General features: G+C 39.6%; 1 protein-coding gene across 5 annotated transcripts in view; it reads right to left on the bottom strand.

The window, feature by feature from the left end:
• Positions 1 to 2593: 2593 nt before the first annotated feature.
• tjap1 (tight junction associated protein 1 (peripheral)) overlaps positions 2594 to 25636 on the bottom strand; it is a 97669-nt gene continuing 74626 nt past the window's right edge. For 4 of the 5 annotated variants that reach the window (XM_017690660.2, XM_017690659.2, XM_017690661.2 and 1 more), the window contains 5 exons: positions 20935 to 20964; positions 16847 to 16954; positions 12832 to 12915; positions 6517 to 7168; positions 2594 to 6327 (listed from right to left, as the gene is read on the bottom strand). In XM_017690660.2, the coding sequence (XP_017546149.1) occupies positions 5534 to 6327; positions 6517 to 7168; positions 12832 to 12915; positions 16847 to 16954; positions 20935 to 20964 (1668 nt within the window). In that variant the 3' untranslated portion in view covers positions 2594 to 5533. The remainder of the gene's footprint in view (positions 6328 to 6516; positions 7169 to 12831; positions 12916 to 16846; positions 16955 to 20934; positions 20965 to 25636) is intronic. The other variant, XM_017690663.2, reaches the window with a different exon arrangement.

Here is a 25636-nt window from a genome sequence, read left to right as displayed (position 1 = left end):
TTGTGCACCAAATGATCGCGAAAGTGGACAGACACGTTTTACACAGACGAACTAGATGGATTTGAAATCTGCCTGAGTCATTATTGTGAAATTCACAGGCTTTGCTGTCACATTCCTAATTCTGCACCATAAATGCAAACTACAATCAAATTAAAGGGCACCCCTGTGAATGTCAGAGGACTTACAATCAAGCGTGAGAACAAAAGGACAAGTAAGGTTTGTAAAACGCAAGGACAAAAACACTAAAGGAAACACATTCTTAACAACTGTATAGCGAAGGGGGACCCTTTGGTATCGTAACCAAGTGTGCACATTTACACAGTACAAATTTTTCAAAGACTAAAAGAAAACGGAGCACATCTGGAGTGTTGGACTGAAGTCAAGCCAACATAACAAGGAAAGCAAAGACAAATACTGTACGAAGTAAAACACTGGACTGCAGGCTGGTTTAAAGAGTTTACCAAAGCCTGAAGCTTAACTCAGATAATGTTATTCCCAACACCACAGCTCCTTTACTGATTTTATATTTACACATTTTGCTTCTACCATTTGTTCTGTGTCGGCACATTCTGCCATCATCACAGTTAAAACTGGACTTGAAACTACTTTCAAAAGACATGGCTTTGAGATGCAAAACACCTCATCAAAATAATTCTTTCACTCACTCATGTTTAGCAGGCTAAAATTCTCCACAGTGGGGCGACCATGAGCACTCAAACAGCCTTGGACACTTTCTAAGGGCAGCATTTTGCATTAGTTGTTTCCATCAAGTCTCTTCACAAATGAATGCAAACACTAACGTTTTTGCTCCTCAGTAGTTTCCATCAAACGTATTTAACACAAAATGATGCTTTATGACTTCATTACATGCAAAAAAAAACCTGTCGTCACATACATTTTGGGTTGGGTTATCGCAGAAGTTAAATCTGACATGACTCCATCTTTAATTTCATGTGTAAGCTTGTGTACATACTGATAAGGAAGTCGGATTTATTTATTTGATTTTATTACTATTTTTTCCTGGAAGTATCTGATTATTCGAATGGTCATGTAAACAGCATATTGCAACCTAGAAATCCCATTAAGGAATCCGACAAAGAGGCTGGATTTTAGCTCAGTAATCACATTTCTCAGTGTATGTAAAGTCTTACTCTGATTTCTTTCAGATTTCTCAGTCTGCGCATGTGCGAAACAGATGGCTGTACCGGAATAAGCAAGGAGCGAAACCAAATACAATCTCAACCAAATGAAGCATTTAAATATTCATCTCCTAGACGATGTGTGTGTGTGTGTGTGTGTGTGTGTATGTGTGATACACACACACACCACTTTATCAGGTACACCTTGCTAGTAAAAGGTTTGACCCTCTTTTGCCTTCAGAACTGCCTTCATTCTTCGTGGCTAACTTTCAACAAGGTGCTGGAAACATTCCTCAGAGATTTTGGTTGGTTGAGTTACTGTTGCCTTTCTATCATCTGGAACCAGTCTGCCCATTCTCCTCTGACCTCTCACATCAACAAGGCATTTTCATCCACACAACTGCCACTCACTGGATATTTTCTCTTTGTCTGACCGTTCTCTGTAAACCCTAGAGATGGTTGCATGTGAAAATCCCAGTAGATCAGCAGTTTCTGAAATACTCAGACCAGCCCGTCTGGCACCAACAACCACACCACGTTCAAAGTCACTTAAATCCCCTTTCTTCCCCATTCTGATGCTCGGTCTGCACTTCAGCAAGTTGTCTTGACCACCTCTACATGCCTAAATGCATTGAGTTTTGGCCGTGTGATTAACTGATTAGCTATTTGTGTTAAAAAGCAATTGAACAGGCGTACCTAATAAAGTGGCCGGTGAGTGTATATTTTTAGGGAAATTTTTTTAAACTTGTGAGTGTATAGGTTGGTTGCAAAATAGAAATCCAATTACTGTCTGACTCAAAGAGACTTGGAGTTTCCCATTATCTGATTACTTAAGTGCATGTAAATGTGTTGATCAGATTACTGACAAAATCTGATTTTCTGCAGTTATCAGACAATTAAGGGCATGAAAACACACTCAGTATCCATTAAGAAAAAACCTATTATAATATTAGAGAATTTATGTTTCCAAAGCCTGACGACCATTACTATGCTTTTCATAACAATCCTTTGGATGGAAACATGGCTAATGACACTGTGTGTCCTTGTTTTCTGAAGAGCTTATAAATTCTAGGGGATGTGATTTTTGGGGGGATTATTTTTAAAGGGTAGCATGAATTAGAGCTCAAGATATTTATATTTTAAACATCATCTGAAAAAACGAATCAAGTCTTGACCTCAGAATCAAAAGTCCCATAAAACTTGGAAATATGTATGGCTACATCCCAAATACACACACACACACACACACACACACACACACACACACACACACACACACACACACACACAAACAAACGATAAAAGGTGTGTTACTCTGGCTACAGGCTGTACTGAAGGTTAAAAGGAGGATAAGAGTGAGCTTAATATGTGGTTCCCTTGCTGATGCGTCTGATAAAAAAAAGATGACAGTTCTGACATTTCAGTTCCCCCCCCCCCGTTTTTGCTCAAATTTCTCAGTCAACATTCTGCTTCCATTGTGCGTCAGGTCACCTTGGATGAAAGAAGAGAACTGTCAGTTAACCATGCACTCAATTATAGTCATGATACAGAGTCATTAAACTTGCAGCACACCAGATGTAAAAGCCTATTTATACGCACAGTACATTACATCATTTCTTCACTTTCCTTTTCTTTCTTACATTTTTTTTGTATTTGCTCTCGTCTACATCCCATCTGATGAAGCCATGAAATATTTAAGGACGTCCATTTCCATGAGCAAGACCCTGACAGACTGTTCTCTGTCTCCCCCTCTCCTTTAAACATCACAGAGCTATTTTCGAGCATGATAAAACATCAATTATTCAGCACAGGGGCTCGTTACAGTTCTATTCATTATGGGCCGTTACAATTACATATGGAGAGGGGAAAAAAGATGGAACAGCAGGAACAAAGGATGAATAACGAGAGGAAAAGCAGAGGTGGATCTGGGAGCCCTTCCGTCACACATTCTGTTTGTCTCAACAGAGAAAACGGAGCTGAATTATTGAAGGCAGGGAGTGCAGTGTAGTGTTGTGTAGGCCAGTCACAATGTAAATACATGCAGCAAGTCTGTTACAGAGTGGCTGAAGTCTCATGGCCCTTTGACTTAAACTTAATAATATGCATTTTACTACAACTGGCTGATATGTTTTACACTCGCAAGGTTAGGAGTCATGGTTGCACAACACACAATTACCTATGACGTGTAACCTTGAGCTAGATACTGCAAATATTCAGCGTACGCATCTGATTTCCCATCGACTTTTCTTTTTCCTCTGCATGAAACACGCATGGAGCACAGCGTCTGGATAGCAAGGACCTGAAACATCCAGTGGTCGAGTAACCAAAAGAAATCACATCTCCGAATATGAATAAAAACCAACACAGAATGTGTGAAATAGTACATAAAGGCAACATGCACAGTGTTTTCGACCATCTTCAGAGTATAAAATGAACACAGATGTATAAAAATGTCGCGCTGCCGTGTCTCTGACGCGCCAGTTCTGGAAATCTGAAACCTTTTTTTTAAACTCAGACCCCCAACTTGAACCAAGCCTTGAAACCATTCAAGATGTCTGGAAAGAAAATCAAAGTAAAGCCATCTTTATAAACGGTCAATGTCAGACGGGCTGATTATAACGCCTCAATGAGGACTGCAAGTCTGAATAAACTTACACACAAATAAAACACTTTAAAAACAAAAAGAAAACATGAAAAACAACAACACAAAAGTGGTTGCTACATAAACAGAATAACTACTTTTCTTTTGAGCAATAATGGCTTACATCAAATTCAGGGCTAATATCAAAACTGTCCAACAGGTGAGGCTTATTTAGTTCTACACTCAAAAGACATGAAGGACAGTCGTTTGGACAGCTCAGTATCTAATATTGTGGACTGTAGGGCTAAATGGACTGTCTTTGTACTTCAACAGAAGTGTAATCTTACAAAAAGAGCGTCATAACTGACAGAACTGTTCAACTACCTAGAGTATAATTCCATTTTTGGAAGTACTTCAAAAGGTATGTTATGCATAGTTCCAAGTAAATGGCATTAAAGTACTGAATATGGACTCCAGCGACAATCAGCTGATTGCTGACAGTAGCTAAGAGAACACATTACTACCCATATAACTAAACAACAAATCACAAATCCCACTGTTTCTCCAATACTGAGCTCTCAACTCACAACTATAGTCATCAGGGTTACATGCCTTTTAAAACAGCATTTTAGAACGTAATACAGTTATTTGCTGTTGTTTGCTGGTCTTTTTAATCTAAATTAAATAGATAAATTTGATTAGCTACGGGGCTCCAGTTTCATTTAAATAAAGACGTAATACCTTAGCGCATTCTACCATCTGTTTAAAGTCCAATAGTGCTCACCATGATGTGGAAATTAACAAGAAATTTACTTCTTAGTCGATCAGCAAAAACAACAAAAAAAAAAAAAATATCAACCAAAACAAATAAATACACGCCAAGGACAAAATATCTGCTTCAAAACTTAAATCTCTGGTTTAAATATCAGTAGTCAGATTAATCAGCATGGATGTAAATGAATACCTGATGTTGAAAACAACAAACTAAATAAAAGCCTCAAGATCTTCCCATAGTTTAAGATACTCATAAAAAGGGTGTCCTTTTTCAGTTAAGTCAAGAATTACAGTGGTAGATCTATGAAGAGAGGTGTTTGAAGATTTTGTCTGCGCAGTGGAGGTTTTTTCTCAGTTCCATGTGAGCTGAAAGTAGACTTAAGGAGTAATACTTCCTCTTAAAGGGCAACAGGGAAACCCCTCATTCAGAAAAAGGGTCAGGCACTGTAAGTCGAAGAAAGAATCCGTTAGATTTCATGAAACCTGCACCATTCCATCCACGCCAGACCACCTGATCTGCGAACAGTCTGCCCAAATTTTTTAAACCAAGGGCTCTCACTGGGAAACCCTTAATGAAAACAGCGGGTCCTTGCTTCTGTTTTGTGCGCTATTCCAGTTCCTGACAGCAAAACAGCAATACATTACAGGGCTATTCCATCTCCCCCATAACAATACATCGGCCACATGTAGAGGTGTCTTTATATGGCTATATCCTGTGGTCCTCTTCTCATTTACACCAATTCTGGGAGTCTGGCATTCTCATAGGGCACCCCAAGTATTGTTCCATTGATCTGTTACGTTTCAGAATGACTTTTTAAGATACTAACTGATTGCCTCAACTCATACATTTCATAAATGCCACATCAAAGTAAACTTCCAGCTTCTGAGAAGTTTCTGAAGAGTTACAGTAATGAATCGGCAAAAAAGGTGATCACACCACCACCTCCCTGCCTCCCTTTGTGGGCTGCTATGACTTGTGATTGCTAGCAAGCAGAAGAGCACTGTAAGTAAACAGAGAAACGAGGTGTGGGTCTTCATCTCAGTCCAGCAAGTTTCCATGTTCTTGCGCTCTGGTAAGGCTGTCCTTGCGGTGCAGGTGATGGACTCCCATCCTTTTGGGGCTCTTGTGTGGCCGACTAGAGCCACTCTGGGTGTGGTGCCGCTGAGACGGGGGCTTATCCGTGTAATCCTCATGCCCGGCATGGACCCTGGAGCCAATGATAGGAAAATCCTGTGGCAGCACATCCCTCTCCTCGGCAGAGCTGCCTGCCGACCCAGCGTCTTCCGCAAACTCTTGCCGCTTGGCAGAAGCTGGGCTGGTTTCCACTGTGACCATTGTATCACCACTGGCGCCGTCCTCATTGTCAACAGCCATAAGCAGACGCTCGCTCTCCTCCTGAGAAAAGTCGGCGCCATACTGTCCTCGTTTGGTGCGCAAATCTGCTACGCTACTGGTGTCCGTGTCCAGGCTGGACTCTCTGCTGGCCGTCCAGCTTTGAGCAGAGGAGCCTTCTTCTCCATCTGAATAAGCGCCACGCGAGATTCCTTGGTCTGAAGATTCTCTTCCTGACTTACTATTGCGACTCCTTTGAAGCTCCTTTACAGTCTCGCTGCTGAAGGAGGTGCGGTTGACAAGGGTGCCCTCTGAAGATGGTGCTATTTTCTCCACGAACATCCGCTGCCAGTTGGCGAGCAGGTCTTCTTCAGAACTCCCTGAGCTGGCAAAGGCACTCGGTGGCTGCGGTGGGCTGCTGAAGGGGCTGGACTGGCTGGATAGAGGGTCGGTGATGTCCGTTTGCTGGGGTGTTCGGGGGAGTGATGTGTGCCCTCCGCCTAAGGACAGGGATAGGTTTTGTTAGAATTTTATCAGTACTATTACTCTTAGCAAAACTGCTTACAGTGTCAATGTTTCACTGCTGCTCAGCTATCTTAATAATATTATTCTAAGAGTTTATGTCAAACCTTATCAATAATATTTTTTAACTTTTACAAGTGGAACTAGCTGTCAGGAGGCATACTTACCTGAAGAAGAGGATGTCCCAGAGCGCCAGCCTCCGTCAGACACAGCGGGGCTGTTCGGAACAGTGCGCTGCCGTTCTCCTGCTTCTTCCTCGTTTTGCACCAGGCTGAGGGAGATTGCCTGCCGTGTGGCGTAGGTGCAGTTGGGCAGCGGGCTGTTCTTGGGGATCTTTACCTTGTCGTCAGAGGAGAACTCTATCACCTTGCGGCCAGGGTAGAGAGGGTGCGGAGGTGGTGGTGCAGGGTATGGGTTCAGCTTCTCGAAGGAGGGTGCCATGTCATCAACCAACGGACCATCTGGACTGGCCTGACTTCGACACATGCCGTTAACGTGCTGCTGATCGGACGTAGTGCTGCCACTCTGCCTAGTATGTCCTGGACCCCCATTCTCATTCTGGGGTCCAGTCATATCAACGTGGACGAACACATCTTCGGCCACTGGCCGACCAGCACTGCTGCTGGACTGCGCCGAGTTCAGCACAAGCGGTTCGGGTTTCTCAAGCACCCGGGCAATGACGGATGTGGGCACCACATCTGCAGGTGTCAGGCTCAGCGTATCTGGATCCTGGCCCTGGGCTCCTTGAGGACTCTGGCTCTTGTCAGGCAGGCTGCTCTTCATGTGCTTATTCACCATCTCCTGCAGTTCATATGGTAACTGGTGTGCAAGACAGAGAAAAGACAAGCATGATAGATTTCCAAACAGACATGATAGATTTCCAAAACCAAGGCCTTAACACAACTTTTGAACTCTGACTTAAAAAAGATAAAATAAAGGATGTGTAAAACATTATTCAAATGATGGAGCTTTATACCTCCTCCTGGAACCACCCCGAAATCCCCCATTGCTTGTGTTAATGAACCTCATAACCAGCCTCTAACAGTGGAGCCAAATACCATCTGACATGTTGTGCTTTTAAACAGCCCTCTTAGCTCCTTTAAGTGGCTGCTAAGGGACAGTTTGCTTGGAGGTGCCAAATAAGATAAGCACATATTTAAAAGGTGCACTGAAGCTCTTCCTGCATCTAAACCATCATTATTTGGTGTAACCATAAGGCACGTTTTATGACAGAGATGAATCAGTTTAAGCACCATTACATAGCAAAATAAAATGTACACTTTGTTATTTCAAAACCTTGTAACTGTTTTTTATTAAAAGCATTTCTATAAGCCAATATAAGTTGTCACATTAACAGACATCCTAGCACGCCTTTGTTGACTTATTCTTCTATTAGACAACCTTAAGATGAAGCTTTCTTCCGCTTCCTGAGATGTGAATGGTCTGGTAAATGAGAACCATTTATAGCGTATCCCCATAAAGTCTCTCTCAACCTCCATCAGGAGGAACAGAAGACAGGCTTCTTTTATTCAAAAACACCCAATGTCTTCAACATCGGACGGGTGGCTAGTGACAAAAAAAATACAAAAGAAGCTCATCTCAAATTAGCATATAACTCAGGAGTGGGGAGAAGAGAGAGTGAAAAACGTAGGTGTCTGAGGCCTTTATTTCATGTTGCTGCCTTGACTGGATAAAGCCAGGCGGGGCCATCGATTCGTGGAAAACAGACAGGGAAAATCAGTGAATGCACAGTCCAGCTCGGCTCATGCCTTAACGATCCTGTGGAGGCAGCGAGTGGCCCGCAAACCTCCAACTTCCTATGGGTGCGAGGCCACAGGAGATCAATGCGTCCAGGCAACGCTTCCAAGCACGATCCCGGCATGGCCTTCCAAATCAGGGATCTACATACTGAGCCCTGTGCTCTACTTTCCCACAAGGTTAGACTCAACATGTAGGATGTGCCGTGCACATGACAGGACATGTTCACCTCCCCCCGACCCTATGTACTCTGCCTGCAATCACACACCAGACATCACCACTGCCTAAACTGCAGCACTGGGACTCTCATTCACTCCATTACAGCCCATTCATCACATAGACAACAACGACCACAGTTCAACTGCACTTAAAATAATTTACAGCAGGTTGGGAAAAGCTACATCATGGCTTAAAAGATTGGTTGGGCCAAAAATCTAATTTACACTTCCACATATGCTAAATGTTGGCTGTTCACCAAGACATGCTTGGTGTCTTAAGTCGGCATCTTCAGTTTTGTGCTGGAACTACGAGACTAATTTTAAAAAAAAAAAGAGGGTGTGTGTTAATGTGAATAGCAAGCCTACATACTAATGCAGAAATAACAGTCAGCTTGATGGCAAGGCAGGCAACCGATGCTCCTGCAGAATGATACACGCGTTTGGGAAAAAAAAAATTCAAATACCAGCATAAATACAGTTATTCTCGATTAATTAGTCCTCAGAACTAAACAAAGAATGGAAACTTAAAGATAGCAGTTAGCATAATGCCAACTATACACCTAAACCTCACACTAACCCCAAACAGTGTTGAGTTGTTAAGTATACCTATTTGTTTATTATCTGCAAAAATGCCAAATATGAATGAACAAAATTTTAGATTATCTGACAGTCTAAGGCACATATGACAATACAGACATGCAGTTTGGATATGCCAACTGGTGCCTATCCAGTCGTACGCCAAACTTTGAGCTCCCTTGGTAAAATGTTTCATGTTTCATTCATTTTCTAATTGAAAATAAGCTAACACATCCTTTACACTAGTGGTTCCCAGCTCTGGAGCAGCCCTTACCCAGAAAATATAGGTTCTCTCCTGATTCCAACACACCTGATCCTCATTAACCAGCCCTTCTTGAAGTGGGTGTGCTGTGAACAGTAAAACCGTGCAGGGTAGGATGAATGCCGTATGACGAATGTACTGTACACTGAACTTAAATTTTGTGTTTTTCTGAACATTTTCGAGAACAGTTTCTGTTTATATGCTGAGTTTAACATATTTGGAAACAATAAAATGTTTAACAGTAAAGTTTTTGCCCCAGTGTGTTTAATTCAGCAAATAAACAGTACTTGTGCACTAAAATGTGCAGAAGTGAGCTCTCTGGAGAAGATATATTAGCTTATTTTCACTAAGTAAATACGTATTTTGACCAAAATGTTGCATATGACTGTAAGCGTTTATCACTTGTTAGGTGATCCACTGTACTTCTGAAAATGGGAACATTTGGACAAATGAACAGCCCTAAAAAACTGTATCCAAAGCATGTAATCACTACTGTGGAACCGGCTGAGTGCAGCATGCACTCCCTGCAAATGTCCTGCATCTGGTGTAAATGGAGCAGGTTTAATTTTGATCTCCCCGCTGCTCTGTGTTATGGGCAGACACGACTGTAACCTGCTCCCTCCCGTCCGCTCGTCTGAACAGAAGGATGACTCAGTGCTGCTTCACGGCATCTTCACATCTCAACGCGCACGCATGCACCCATCCCCAAGAGGCCCACGTAACCATGGTTATCGGCATTTCGCTTTGGACGGCTTTTATCTGCCTCAGTCAGCGGCGCTGTTCATCCTGCACTCTTCCACAATGGTGACTGGCAGGAGGAGGTCCCCCCCCAACAGCACATACTTCTCCTTACTCATCCTCTACGGTGTGACTATTGTTGCACTTCATTTGAGGCATTATCTAAATATAGCACCTCACTGTAACAGTGTTCTTCTCCCGAGAGACAACACAACAAATACTACTTTGTCAGCATTCGACTGGAGCATAATGGATCTTAACATTTCTTGGCTCTTTGAGGGCTGTTCAAGGATACACACAGCAGCTTGAATCTGCAGCTCACTGCATCACTTTTACAAACAGCATAAGCTTTGCAAGAGGGCAGCGTTCCTCTGGCTAATTAAATGTCTCTGGGAAATAACACACTGCTCTCATTTCCTATCAGTATGTCACCACTTTCCATATGAAAAGGTTTGATTAATACGCTCCAAATAAATCTGCATGTGATTATTCATTTCAAGTGGGACAGACCACCGGAGAAGCATCTCAGCTCCTGAAGCAGGTTAACCTCAGAATAGGCTGCTGCCAGACTAATTAATCCAGCTAGGGTGAGGAGATAATTTAGGCAATGAATAATAGATCTCCTAAAAATAGGCCTGCAGCAAGACACCCACCTTCCTATGAAGGGAGGGCCGGCTGTAATCATCCTGCAGAGAACTGGACAACTGGGATTAGTCAGATTGCTCGATTTATAAACAAACACGTTAAAGAGAATGACAAAAGGTTGCTCCAATAGATTAACAGTGAGCAGGAGCGAAATCCTTATCTCAAAGCACAAACACAAATTAAGCATTAATAGCAGGTGAATTTCGGATATCATTCAGTAATAACATCGCTTGCATATCAAAACCAACCATTTGGAAATGCCTGCTGCCTTTTACACTGTGTGAATACTTGATGATAAAAAGGTTTGGGGTAGAAAGTAAATGTGTCAGAGCAATATGATTTTTTCAAGTCAATCAAGTGGTGTAATGTTGTAGTTTAAATTCTTGTAATCACATTACAGTTACTGACTTAAGACTATTAAGACTATTTTATGACATAGTTATTCATATTCCCTAACACAGGGGTCAGCAACATTCAGCTCTTTTACTGCCCTGTTGCGGCTCCCAGGCAGAACTTCTAGGTAAAAATAAAATAATCCTCCTGTGCAGTAAAATAAAGCGCTGCTGATCATTCTAACGAAGTTTTAACAATTAATGGTCTTGAACACTAGAGTTAATGTAGCCAACAACTGCTAATTCACCAACCTTTAACCTTGAAGATTGGCACGCAGACTGCTGGTCACCATAGCAATGCAGATAACCATCTCGCCTACCTAGTAGCTAACGAAAAAGTCAGCTTCTCATTGGGCAGCTTCTTGTTCGAATTTTTCAGAATGTAACTGCTGCACCATTTAAGGTGGGACGGGAAATTTTGAACAAGAAACTGACCAATGAGAAGTGACTTCAGCTTTGTAAAAAGTCTAATGTTAAGAGATATTTTACAAGAAACTATTCCACATCTGAGGAAAGGTTTTCTGCCGGAGATGCGAGAAAAGCGGCTATATCTCAGCTAAAGTTTAAGCATAAGCAGCCTTTCAAAAAACAAAAAAATTACTGAAAAGACAACCAACAAGTAATGAGCTTACTTTTCCCAGGAAGCAATAAGTAATTTCAGCACAATAAGTAATTTGTAATTATAATGCATTACTTTTCGACTAATGATTCCGCCTCTGTTGACTAATGATGTATGTGGTATCAAGCTGGGATCTGATTACCAACTGGATCATCAGATATCACATTAAATCTTTGTATGTTGATTACTGAGATTTCTTTACAAGTTATGTTGTGTACTGGAAATTTTGTAAAAAAAAAAAAAAAAAACCTTGCAAATATATGCAAATAGGATATTTACTTAAGTATGCACACATTTTTTAAATGTTTATTTCATTTTGAAGACACACTCCAAAGAAAAGATTTTACAGAAAAGATAAAAAATAAAATATTAATTATCAGAACCTCACTGTTGTGTTTAATGAAGAAAACATAATGTGCTGCTAGAAATGCATTACCTAGTTTTATCTGAAACACCATGCAACACTAGTGAATGCTGTTGTGAATTCAAAGTAAATATCCATATTTGGATATTCTAGTTAGATTCTGCAATAAATAAGCTTTTCAGTGATCCATGATACAGGTTTGCAGTTGCAAGCTTTTGGAAAATACAGTTAGATATGCAAATTCACAAAAGACAATGAATTAAATAGCTGTCAAATACAACTATCAACGGAACTGGATGCAGTTTATCTAAAACAGCTGCAGCCCATGAATCAGGAAGGCCAGTTTAATTCCAGGTTGCAAGCTACAGGTTGCATTGTGCTGAAGTGTCATTTCCCCAGGGCTCTGTGCTCTGCCATGGCTCTGATAAAGGCCTGTTAACTCCTTGGCTCCTTTACACTGATACACAGTTGTCCATCATTCAGACACCTGCTGCTTTCTGGCCCACGGAAAAACACAAAGGCCAGGCAGAGTTATGAGTCTGGGCTTTGACACCTTGTCAATAACTCACCTTGCTTTTCCTGGCCAGCCAGCCGGTAACCAAAAGTCCAGCTTTGCTTTGCAAACATGGCTCATGCTAAAGACCAGTACACAGCACCTGCCCCATCAAAGGCTTACTTTCTTATCCCACCTCTCTACATTGCGTTTCTCTCTGTCTGCTATCTAATGACAGGTTGTACTCAGAAGCACTCCTGCCTCTATTAGAAAGTCTTTGAGTGATCACACACTCTCTCGTCCCATTGTCCAACTGGGTTACAGTGGAGTGCAAAACACATTTAAAGCTGTGCAGGTGATTGTAGGAGTGTTTGTGCTCAAAGGAACATGTGTTTAGTGGGCAAACAAGACACTTACATCTGCAAACTTGTGGTTCCTGAAATGTGACTTGTTGCACTTCAACAGTTGCACAGCCAAATTGCAGTCCTGACGGTAGCGCTCCTGAAAGAGAGGAGGGAAAGTCTGTGAGCAGAGTAGGAGAAAAAAAATCATTAAAAACATGGTGTACTTTTCAATTAGGGCTGAACAATAAACCCGTTTTTACAACAAAATTTAATTTTTTGTATCACAAGAGTTGCAATACTGATTATACTCGACATTATTCAAATCAATTATGCAAGTAGCAAAAGCTCGTGAACTGACAGTCTGACAGTTCACATTCAGTATTCGAGCCTCAGGCCTGAAAAAAGTGAATGTGCTCCTCATTTCGGTAAAATTAAAGGGAAATTATAGCCATTTTATTACATTTTAGTATAATATAATATTTGTGATGTAACAGTTCATTCAAGTGGCTTGATGTAAAATCGTTCTCTGGGGACTAGTTCGCCTTTCAAAGCCCTACTCTGCGTCATGAACATAAACACATTTTAGGCCAAAAGCTTCTCAAGTCTATCATAAAACAACATTTCGGTCATCGGGCCATGAACGTGCAACCTTTTAAAATAATATCTTTATGTGAGGAAACTTAAGGGGCATTTAACACTTTAAATCTCTGGTTCCTATCAGCACCACTGTGAACACTTCTGGAACAGAACATTTCACATCAAACCAAACAGTCCAAATAACTGTTTACATCTCAACAATTTAATTTTTTACAAATTCTGAAAAAAAAAAAAAAAAAAAAAAACACCCATCTCAGTAAATTCCACTTCAAATCCGGAGCATAAATTAAAGGAAAAATAAACATTTCATTTGCAATTGCTCTATTGGTCAGAAAAAATATATAATAGTTAAATACTTTCCTCAAATCATTCAGTACAACTTTCCAAGTACCTTCTCCTGAATTCAGAGCTATTTCAAAAACTAGGTGACTTTGCGTCCAAGATACTTGTAATAAGAAGATAAAAGTAACCAAGGGAAACAAGTCAGAGAGAGCATCGTCTCCTGTCTGAGAGGAATTCGAGGAGGAGACTTCTCCTCAGAGAGAATTCTGAGTGATCAGCTATGACTGATGGGTGGCTGATCTGCCCAAGGAGATGAAACACTATGCTTAAGCAACGTGAACAGACGGCTAACGGTCCCTCACACTCTGTAATTAGCTCCCCACAGCCCAGCTGCATGCATACACTCAGCTAGCAGGTGGAATAAGCACATTTTTAATGAAGCTGCATAAAGAGACCTATTTATGAAGTGGCTCTCTAAATATATGTAAAAGGCACAAAACAAAATTAACTGAACGACTGATTGAATTTAGTGAATATATCAATGTGGGTAAACTTATTCAGCAGAGTCAGGTGATATACTGTCCATTCTACTTTACTCCTGGTTGTTTCACACAACAATTCTGATTTTAAGCTTTAGCACTATTTAGCACTACATCATATTGCTCTGAAAGAACAGTTTAGAATACATCCCCATTTCCAAAAATGTTGGGATGCTGTGAAAAATGTAAAAAATACCAATGCAATGATGTGTTAATCATTTAAACCCTATATTTAATTGAAGACCGTACAAAGAAAACATATCAAATGTTGAAACTGAGAAATTGTTTTTTTTTAAATATATATACCCATTATGAATTTGATGCCAGTCTTTCAGAAGTAAAATTAGGAGGGTTTCATCACCTACAGCACATAATATTATTAAAAGATTCATAGAATTCAGAGAGATCTCTATATGCAGGGGACATCAAATCAATACTGGTCATCCTGAAGTTTCGGACCCTCAGGCAGCACTGCATTCATAACAGACATGATTCTGCAGAGAAAATAAAAGCATGGGCTCAGGAACACGTCTTAGAGATCACTGTCTGATCACAGCTCATCACCTCATCCACAAATGCAAGTTTAAGTGATCATACAAAGAAGCCATATATAAACAGGACACCCACCTTCTCTGGGTCCTTGATCATGATTTCCACATAAGGCAAAGTGGTAAAATGTCCTGTGGCTGGACGAATTAAAATTTGAAATTCTTTTTTGAAATCAACACTGTGCCCTACTAAAGCCACCTTGCTAGTTATCAGTGCACAGTTCAAAAGCCAGTATTCATGATTGTATAGGGGTGCATTAGTGCACAAAGCATTGGTGACTGGCACATTTCTGAAGGCATAATTAATGCTGAATGATATATACAGGTTTTGGAGCAACACATGCGCCATCCAGAAGACGTCTTCTTCAGTGAAAGCCTTGCTTATTTCAGCAAGACATTCTGCATGTACTACAACAGCAAGCTACTTAGTAGGAGAGTCCAGGTGCTAAACTGGCCTGGGTACAGTCCAGACCAGTCACCCATTGAAAACATTTGGTGTATTATGATACGAAAAATATGACAAAGGAGAACCTGAACTTTTGAGCAGCTGAAATCCTATATCAAGCAAAAATTGGTTTCCCAACACAGAGTGTTTTTAAAGGAAGAGGTGATGAAACACAGTGGTAAACATGCCACTATTCCAAACTTTTTTGGAATGTGTTACTGGCATCGAATTCAAAATGAGCATATATTTTTCAAAAAACATTAACATTTTATATGCTGTCTTTGTACTATTTTCAATTAAATACAGTATTTACATGAATTTCAATTAACTGCATTTTACTTTTATTTATTTTGGACAGCATTCCAACTTTTGTACAGAAAATTCAGGTTGTAATCCTGTACATATGACACATTGGGTCATTAAAGTCTCAAATCCTACATTTTCTTGGATTTTATTCCAATTTGTATTCCAAGCAACTCTGAAGCATTTCTATCGGTTCAGTCTTCATGAAATTTTCACACTGGAAATTTTAAACATAGGAAAAAAAAAACGGAGATCCATGTATTTTTTTGGACAGTGATAATATGTAAACATACTCCAATTGGTTGCCCCATTTTGTGCCTCACAACACAGTCTGAGCTAAAACACTCCTTATAACTCTGTGACTGTGTGGGACTAAACTTCTGTAGATTAAATAGGCGTTACTTTTCGTAACAAATTGAAGACATGCTGTATTTACGGCTCGGTTTTCATATATAGACTGGTATTGACTGTGAAGGTAATTGTACATCTTGCAACTTGTAAAAATGCTTACATACTACTAAAAAAAAGAAAAGACCATTTTCCACAATACAGACCTTTAACTTTGGTAATGCAAACTTTGTAATTGGCTCAATAACAGAGTGGGTAAGTCAGCTGCTCTGCACGCAGGACAGCATTCCCCACTCACAAGAGCACTTCACTGCTCTGATATTAGACATGGCTCTTGATGCTACATTAACATCACATTTAATTACCTAAGCCTTGCGCTGTGCGTGCATAATATAATACAGTTGTATAATAAATTTTTTTTTTTAGTGTGATAGGATTTCCCAGTAATGCACTTTTTAAATCATAAATAAAATGCCTCATATCACAATCATAATATCGATCAACTTTAATGAATGTCTGATTTTTTTTTGTCCATAGTATACAACCCTACCCATTCTGTTATTGTAGCCGTTAAAAAGATGTGACTATCATGGAAAGTAATATTGGATTAATGAAGAAAATGTGATTAATTCTGCGAACCTACGATATAATTGAAAACTTACAGCAATGCTACATTTTATCAGTGCTGCCCAGCCCTGTATCTACGGACAACCAGTGTACCCAGAGTGCAACAATACACTCACAGATAAGAGAATTTCACAAGCTGCCTCCAAACTTAATCAAAAAGTACAGCCTGTCTAATGTGAAAGTGCAGTTTCCCCCCCCTGTAGACTTCTATCAGGCAGAAATCAGCTGCTGGGCTGCTGACAAATCTGACAATGCAGTTTTATGAAAGCTTAGCACAGAACCTCTTAATGCAACTTTCAATTTTCAGCTCCACTGGTTACCATTTGAAGCTATACTACAGCGCTAACACACACACACACACACACACACACACACACACAGTACTGCGGTTACACATACATTCAGCTCCTCCAGCTTGTCGATTGTGTTCTTGGCATCCACGAGCTTGTTGGTGAGCTCCACTATCTCTTGATCCATGGTCTTCTTGTCTCGCTCCACTTTCCGAAGCTGCAAGAGAAACAAAATGAGCGCACATTATTGTTTGCTCTCTAAGCACTTCTCTGAGGGGAAAACAGGCAGAGACTGAGCTAGTGCCTCAGCCACTATGTTTTAAGTAAAAGCAGGCAGTCATTTCCTCATCGATTTGCAATAAAGCTTCAAGTCTCTCATCTTTGTCTCACTGCTGACTGTGTCAACAGAAAAGCCAAAAAAAAAGAGGGTAAAAAGTAACAGCCATCCATTCAGCTAAAGAGTATGGGGTCAAAAGTGGGACAGGAACAAGGAGCAGACACTGACGTACATAATCAGATCGATTCCACATAGATAAGAAGCCCAGTTGAATCATTCAGCTGAATCATCTAAAGCAAGACACTCTCAGCCTCTGTCTCGAGCTCTCCATCTCTGGACATAGAAAAATAAAACTGGCTCAGAAATAAACCTTAATTGATTATATCAGGACTGATAACACAGTGCAGCAATAATGCACTCTACAGGAAATGATATCAGAATGTGATCTGTTCAATATTTGTCTAGTCACACAAAGGCAGAATGCCTGTACTTTTGAAATTTGTTACCTGCAGTTTTGACCTTAAAAACAAAGTGACACAAAAAAACTATTCAAAGAGGCTGAAGGTACAGCAGGCCCTATTATAGCAATAAGGCTATTACTACTACCCTCTTGCAACAACATGCTAAAGCCAGAAACAAACTGTCAGAACAAAACCTCATCACCAAACTGGTAACCTTACAATGATTCTAGGGGTTTTGGACCATTTCTACTGGTCCATTCACCATGAAATCACACAGTGTACAGCTGCATGCAAGAGTCTGAAATACTAGTCACATTGTTTCACTGATTTAAGTGAAAATGCTTTTACTTTAGCTAAACATACTGGTTAAAAAAAAATCAAACAAAATATGCTACTTTTGCACAGCCAACATGTTTTATTTTCTCCCCAATCTGTTACAAATAAACTAATAAGGGCAAATAAACTGTAAAAAAGGATTCAAAAATGCAGAAATGTGAGGACGTGTTAGCTTATTTTCACAAATAAATAAATGTCATTCGACCAGGAGTGCCCAAACTTTTAACTATAACATTTAACTATAAAGTGCAGCTTCAAAAATGATGCTTCTTAATTTTTAAATCAGATTAATAAATACATAAATAAACAAATTAATAAATAAAATAATTTTTTTAAATGGCAATACAAGGTTTTGTTCCAGCATGAATGATATTCTGTAGACTGTTGGTTATTTTTTATTAATGTAATAGATTTCATGTGCTCACACATTTTCTCTCTTGCACGCTCTCTCCCCGTCTCCCCCTCTCATAACGTTAACTGCATTCACAATAGCACGTTCAGAAGTGGATGAACATGCTGCATAAACAGATCATTGCTCTTGCTGGTCAGGTTCATCCAAAAATGCTGAATGCTGTGTTGGAAAAACAAAATGTCCCTGTGTTTTTTGTTTTCATATAGGTTTGATTATTACTTTGTATTAGGTTATTAGTTTGGTGTACTGCAGTCTACGATAATCCGTCTCTGTTAATGTCAGAGCATGTACGCAAGTTCAGGTTTCCAATTTAGTAGTACCAACTGGGTCGGGTCAAGTTAGGTCTTGTCTCAAACTTGCAGGTCAGGTCTGGACTTCCTCTACCAGAAGTTCTTAGTCCTGTGCCTGGAGTATTACCATCCCTGCATGTTGTGGTTTTCTGTGGTTTTTCTTATTAGTTTACTAATTGGATCAGGTGTGCAGTGCAGAGGGCAATGGGACTCAACAACTCCAGGACCAGGACTGAGAACCTCTGATAACCAAATAAATGCAAACGAATTTAGTTTACTACCAAATTTGAATATATAGACACATGTATACATGCAGAGAGAGAGCGAGAGCACGAGCAAGAGAGAGAGAAGGGATTTAATTGAATTGAGCTCAGCATCACAAAAGTAAAGAGCTAAACAGATCCACGCTGGCTAAAATGTAACTGAAATGGATGTGTAATCTGATGGCTGCACATTACATTCCAAAAATAAAGTCAAAATCAAATCAACAAGACAATGAGAAAATGTTCTAGCTTCTCACCCACGGGTTTAAGTCTATTCCTCCACTAAAAGAAGCCCTTAATGTAAGTGTCCCTGTCATTTAAGGCCAAGACTACACTCATTATCTCAATACATATTTGAGAAACTGTTCCATGGCTACTTCATCTCTTAGGTTAAAAGGACATTGAAATATGTCCTCTCAGATAGAGAGAGAAAAAGCACAAAAAGTCTGCAGCGGCAGCCCACACTAATGCCAGTCAATAAAAGAGCATTTAGCTTCTCAGCTGCTCTTTGACTGAAGTGGACAAGGTGGGGCAATAAAACCAGGTCACAGAAACAGCAGCTGTTCATGGAGAGTCCACTTAAAATTAGTCATAACAGCCACACAGCAGATACCTTATCACTATCGAGCATTCCAGCAAACGGGGAACAGAGAAGAAAAGAAATAACAGGATAAGGAAAAACTTGGTTATATTTACAGCATTCAAAGCTGAAGTTCAGTGGTTGAAATATAAACAAACAGTCTTACACACTTAAAATGTAAATGGATCCTTGACAGTGAGGTTGAAACAGAACCCACCCTTCATTGATTTAGCAAAACTGTCAAAACAGCCATTTAGTGCATGTTATTAATTTTTCAGGGTCATGAGAACAGTAGGAATACATCTGAAAGAAAACTAGACAGAAGCCTCAACAATTACATATATTACATTTTCAGCATTTAGTGTGTCCACACTTTCTTTATTTCAGCTTCCATTCTTTTCAGGAGACTCACTTTCAGTTCTTCAAAGGAATCTGCAGGGATATTTTTCCACACTGCCAAAGTTCAGTCTTAGAAACTCGTTAAATTTTCTGCTTTTCACGATCCAAATGATCCCAAACACATTCAGTGATGTTGAGGTGTGAACTCTAGGGTGGTCGGTCCACTGTTATGATAAAACAAACACGGGTTTATCTGCAAATTTTCTCAGTAAGAGCTTCTTGACAACTACACATCCTTTCAGACCCATAGCGCTGAGTCGTCTTCTCACAGTGGAAGGATGGACAGAATCACCTACGGATGTTTTCAGATCTGAAGCACCTTGATTTTCTCCTCTGTCTCACAGATGAAAGCCTTAAGTGCTGTTTATCTGATGGGCACAGTTTTAGTGGTCTACTAGGTCTTGCACCGTTGTTAGGAGTTCTATTTTCTCTATGGCTTTACTCCTATTATAACTTTTTTTTCTTTGAAAAGCTTGGTTTTTCACTTTTCTTTTGACTTTCCTCTTTCCTTATGAAAGTGGATTATATCTCCACAGAAATGTCTCCTGAAAAATAAATAACTTCTTTAATGGCTGCTTTGATTGGACAGTTTTAACTGCATATTATAAAAAAAGAGGCATGTTGCCATTAGAGATATATTAAATTTAGAACTTCAGCACAATTCAGAGTTGGAATAATGTTCAAAAATCAGATTTACTCTCTTTCTATTTGTCTTATTAAAAGGTAATTAATATGTCTGTCATTATTAATGTATTTGAGCCAGTCTGTGGTGTTGTGACAAAGTAGGGTTGGTATAAATAGCTATATTTTAGTAGAAGCCAGCATCACTGATTGTAGTTATTCATACTTTTAATGCCTTTGCAATTATTCTAAAATGTAGAAAACAGCAAAAATAAAGGAAAGACTCCTAATTTTGGACTGATACTGTAAGTGATAATAGCAATGTACTATGCTGACTGAACCTTTAGCAGATACTCCTGGTAGTTTGTATATTACAACCACTGTGCTGCACACATGAACCCACAATAGGACGATGGCACCCACATTATAATGCTACCGGGAAGGTTATCGCATGCAGAATGAGGAGATGAGGATGAGGCAGGCGAGGCTGAAGAATGACATCTACACTAATGCACTCTGAAGAACAAGGAGAGAGAAGAAAAAGAGCCATCACGCAACTGCATAGACCCAAGTTTGACTGACGGCAGCCTGATGATGATGATAATGGTGGCGGTTGCGATGGTGATGAGATACCCAAGTCACAAGGCAGCATGAATGGTGAAAGAAGAAATAAGGGAAAAGAGAAAGAGAGAAGGCAATGATCGAGTAAAACACACAACATGGTAAATAGTGTAAATAGTAGGTAAATAGTGTTTGTAACCTGGTTGAGGCCAAATATCTGCCATTTAAAAGGGCCAAACCTCTTCAAATAGCACATTATATGACTGTGTCCTGAGAGCACCTGAAAAGGTAAGATGAGGACAGCCATGCTGCCCTGCCAATGCAATGCCCAGGCTGCCAACATCACATTACCTGTAATGCCACCAGCACCAACAGGACAAGCTTTCAGCAGGGGGACACTGATGAGAGATTTCATCACATAAAACTCAAAATTAACTGAAAATTTATACTTAAGGAGGAAAAAAATTGCATTCTTTTAGAAAATGTGCAGTACCTTCTAAAGCTGAGCCACTATTAAAGAGAAAATATTCCTGCATCTTAAAGAAAATCTACACTACTTTTAATAAATATACATCATTTACTAATATTAAAATAGTACTGCAATAAGTAAATGAGAATGACATTTTTCAGGAATGCAAAAATAGCTGTTTTTTGCGCTGCTCTGGTAGTAAAACCTGTTTTCAACAATTGTTTTGTCCAATAAACTTTTTAAGTCAGTAAATCAATAAACTTTCTTTAGCCCAGAGGTTTTAAACTGTTGGCCATGAGCCCCTGGTAGGATGCAGTATGGGGATAAGTGGATCGTGAGGAAATGGGAACAGTGCGTTTTTTTGTTTTTTTTGTTCTTTTCTGCAGCAAGAGATAATTAAGTGCAATCTTAGATTAGAAGCAGGAACCACAGTGTTTCCGCATCACTGCTGCTTCCACATCAATCTGGTTATCAAAGCAGCTTTTTATACCTGCTGCATGCAGAAAGCACACCTGAATTTCAGTTATTGAAACCCATACCACCAATTTTGGACAACAATAACTGTGTCTTAACTGGTTGTCTAATATTAATGTAAAACATTCAGTCATATGCAAAACTTTGAATATCCTAATCAAAAAATAAACGAAAGCAAGTTAACACATCCGCTGCAGAAAACGGCATTTTTCTTATGGTAATCCTTCTTCAGTTTCTATTTGCTGAGTTAATGTTAGTGGGGGGGATGTAGCCTGAAATGTAAACTGAAAATGTAGCCTGTGCTGAAGTTGTGTGTGTGTGTGTGTGTGTGTGTGTGTGTGTGTGTGTGTGTGTGTGTGTATGTATATATATATATATATATATATATATATATATATATATATATATATATATATATATATATATATATATATATATATACACATACACACACACACACACACACACACACACACACACATATATATTTTTTTTTTTTCAGTTTTTCCCCCCTCAGTGTGTTAAATTCAGCAAATAAACAGTAACACAGTAACTGTGCATTAAAGTGTATTCTCTGAAAAGGATGATATCCTAGAAAATTAACAAAAGGGGTAGTTTGACCAGGGGTGCCCAAACCTTTGCATATGACTGTACATTAACATTCAAAAACATACAAGTTTAAATAGTTTACCAACGCTTCAAAAGTCTGGTTGCCAGTTTTTCCACTGACTGAAAGAAAGTAACAGTGAGTAACAGTGGGCTTTAGGCGTAAGGTCTAATCTGATAAGACTAAGGCCCAATCCCATTTCTCTTTTTACCCGTACCCCTTGTTTTCGAGTGTCACCCTAACCCCTTGGAACTGTAGTGGTTTCTTTGGTCTCACACGCAGCCATCTTGCCGGTTTTTCTTTTTTTTTTTCCTCATAACACTCTGTTTGGAGTGTGCCTCTGAAAAGGGAGGACCATGTAGACCTAATACTTCACCCCTCTATCTCAAGAAAAATTGTGACACCCTAATCCAAGATGTGAACGCACTAAACCGAGGGCTAAGGGCTAAGTGGTAGGGCCAAGGGGTGAAATGGGATTGGGTCTTCTATCACTTCTTGCTCAAACGTTTGATGGGTCTCAAACACTACCTCTACATGAGTCCCTTTACATGAGTTCTGACATTAAAGTTTGGGAAGCCCTGGTTTAGCCCTTGGAAGCTGCACAGAAAATATGTGGCCAATATTAACAGATGTCAACCCATTTGCTAGGAATGATTCTGCAGACTGCCTTCAAGGGACAGGATGGTTAAGTCTTGTTATTTGAGAGTCACTCCAAGACTTTTCACTCCAAAGATGTTTGATTACATTAGCATTTGAATGGCACTGAGAGGATAAAGCATGTGCGATTATGTAAGGTTTAAGCCTCCTGTCTTTTGCTCATCATAAAACTTCAAAAGCTCTTAACATTAAATTCTAATAAATACCAGCAGTTACAATAAATATTTCGGGGGATGTATGCTGGCTTCACAGCATGCTTAACAAATAATTAAACAGCTCTGAGCTGCTTATTAAATCACAAACTGAACCTCATCACAAGTGGAGCAGTTTGTGCTGACTCGGTCTTATCCGACACTACCGTTAATGTGATATAAAAGCATTCCAGAAAAGTGGTTATCAATCACCTGTTCTGGCATGAGGAAACGGAGAACTGCTGTCCAACACAACAGGATTTAGAGGCAGCTTTTGAAGAATATCAGAGCCTTTTAGCGCACTGCATCAACTGATATGGCTGATTATTTTCACCCATTTCATGTTTTATTCCACTTCGGAAAATTAGATGTGTCATGCTTTAAAGCTTTGATGAAAAGGGGGAGCTAAAAAAAAAAAAAAAAAACCCGACAGTCTTCAAAGCTTTGATAAAGAACATGCCATGATCGTATTCTGTCCAGTTAGAGGAACCGGACAGACCTGTCAGAAAGTTATCAGCTTGGATAAGCAAACCACAGCCATCAGTAGCCACACATGACACTTGACATTTGTTGATTTGGGGGCAAGAGAAATCAATTGCTTTTCAGAAGAGAAGGCAGTTTATGTGCAACAGTTTAATGCAGCTGCGTTTCAAAACAGGGACTGTGGTGAGGGACTTTCAGCACAGTGTAGAGGTGGGATTCTCTAGGTACCTCACGATTACTTTAGACTTTGATTTAGGGTTACTCGATGTGATTAAACGATTCTCAATGCATCTCAACCCATCTCCAATTTTTTTTTATTTATATAGCTCACATTTTGATTTTTTTTTTCTGCTATTCGTCATTAACAAATAGTGTTAATTAAATCTGAAAGCAGGCAACAATCTGATTTGTTAGCAATCTGGCCGGGTGGTTCTTACAAGTATGCAAAAACTGTGACCAATTTATGACCTCCGATACACATGCACTAATAAGATCTTGCATTTATTCCTCCTCAAAGAAGAGCTGTACCAAAGTCTCTTACTTCATAAAGTCTCTGGGTGTGCATGAGTTTATTTTACAGTGGAAACACTGAGCCTAAATAAAAATTTGCAATATTTTGTGAATACATTTTTCAAGAAAGAACTCTGTTGCATTCAAGAATCGATTATTTTCCCTGTCCTAAGTATAAAATAAAACCCTGCAAGAAAGTAGTTGAAGAGGAGGGTGTAAATATTTTCAAAACATGTTTATCACGAATTTCTGAATGTAATGTATTTAAGTAGGAGTATACGTATGCAATATTTGCTACACCAATAGTTTTCACCTTTTCGAGGGAGAAAACGTTTTGTCTGCTCCTTCTTCTGCTGTGCTGTGGCTGTTGTAATTGTTTACAAGCTCTGCTAAGAGGAGGTATTATGTGATCGGAGCACTACAATGTAGTGGGAGCTTGAGAAAACAGCTGCTGTGTGTCTCAAAGGCTACATTTACACAGCAGGTAAAAGTGGCCCAAATCTGATATTTTTTTTGTTTGGCTGTTAACAAAATCTTTTAAATGTGATCTGTATGCAACATCAGTCTGAACAGATCAGCTCCTAACCAGTTCAGTTTTAGTTTCATCTTCACCAGCATCACAGGAGCCATCACAAAGCTTCATTGACTGACAGCTGGGATCTTCACTCAGAATGTTTTCGAGCTTGCCATGAAAAAGGCACAGTAAATTCTTCAGTTCGTGCCCTCAGATTTGTTAAAATTTGGTTTAAGACTTTTCCTTGATGTTGCAGCCTCGGTCTCCTGTGGCCGCGATTTCTTTCAAAACCTCTTTGAACACAGTGCAGTTGTGCTAAGCCTCTTCTAATTTTTTAGTGCAAAAACATCAGCCTAAATGAGGCCTCAGCATTGCAAAATGATGAATGTCAAGTTGAATTGACGTAAAAGTCACATGAATTCCGATCTGGCTGTTCAGACAGAGTCACATTGCTGCAGATCGGATATGGATCGGATTTCAGTACCACATATGAAAGCATCTCAAATCGGGATTAAAAACAGCAGACTACATGTGTTTCTTGCTGTTCACACATCTGTGTCACATATGAAGAAAAAGGTTGGATTTGGGCCACTTTTACCTGCTGTTTAAAACCAAGCCTAAAAAAACTGATTACACTGCAGTAAATGTATTTCAAAATGCCCACAATAATATTACCAGCTGTAAGGACCAGCGGCAAAGCTGAAATTGAAAACAAACCTTTTATGTCAGACACAAACTGGTCACCATTTTTGCGTACATCATTATGTATGAGTCAGTGAGATCTTGTTTTCCTT

This window comes from Pygocentrus nattereri, chromosome 5 (genome assembly GCF_015220715.1).
Source record: "Pygocentrus nattereri isolate fPygNat1 chromosome 5, fPygNat1.pri, whole genome shotgun sequence".
NCBI classification, from domain to species: domain Eukaryota; kingdom Metazoa; phylum Chordata; class Actinopteri; order Characiformes; family Serrasalmidae; genus Pygocentrus; species Pygocentrus nattereri.
This window is presented reverse-complemented; position numbering and strand designations above follow the sequence as displayed.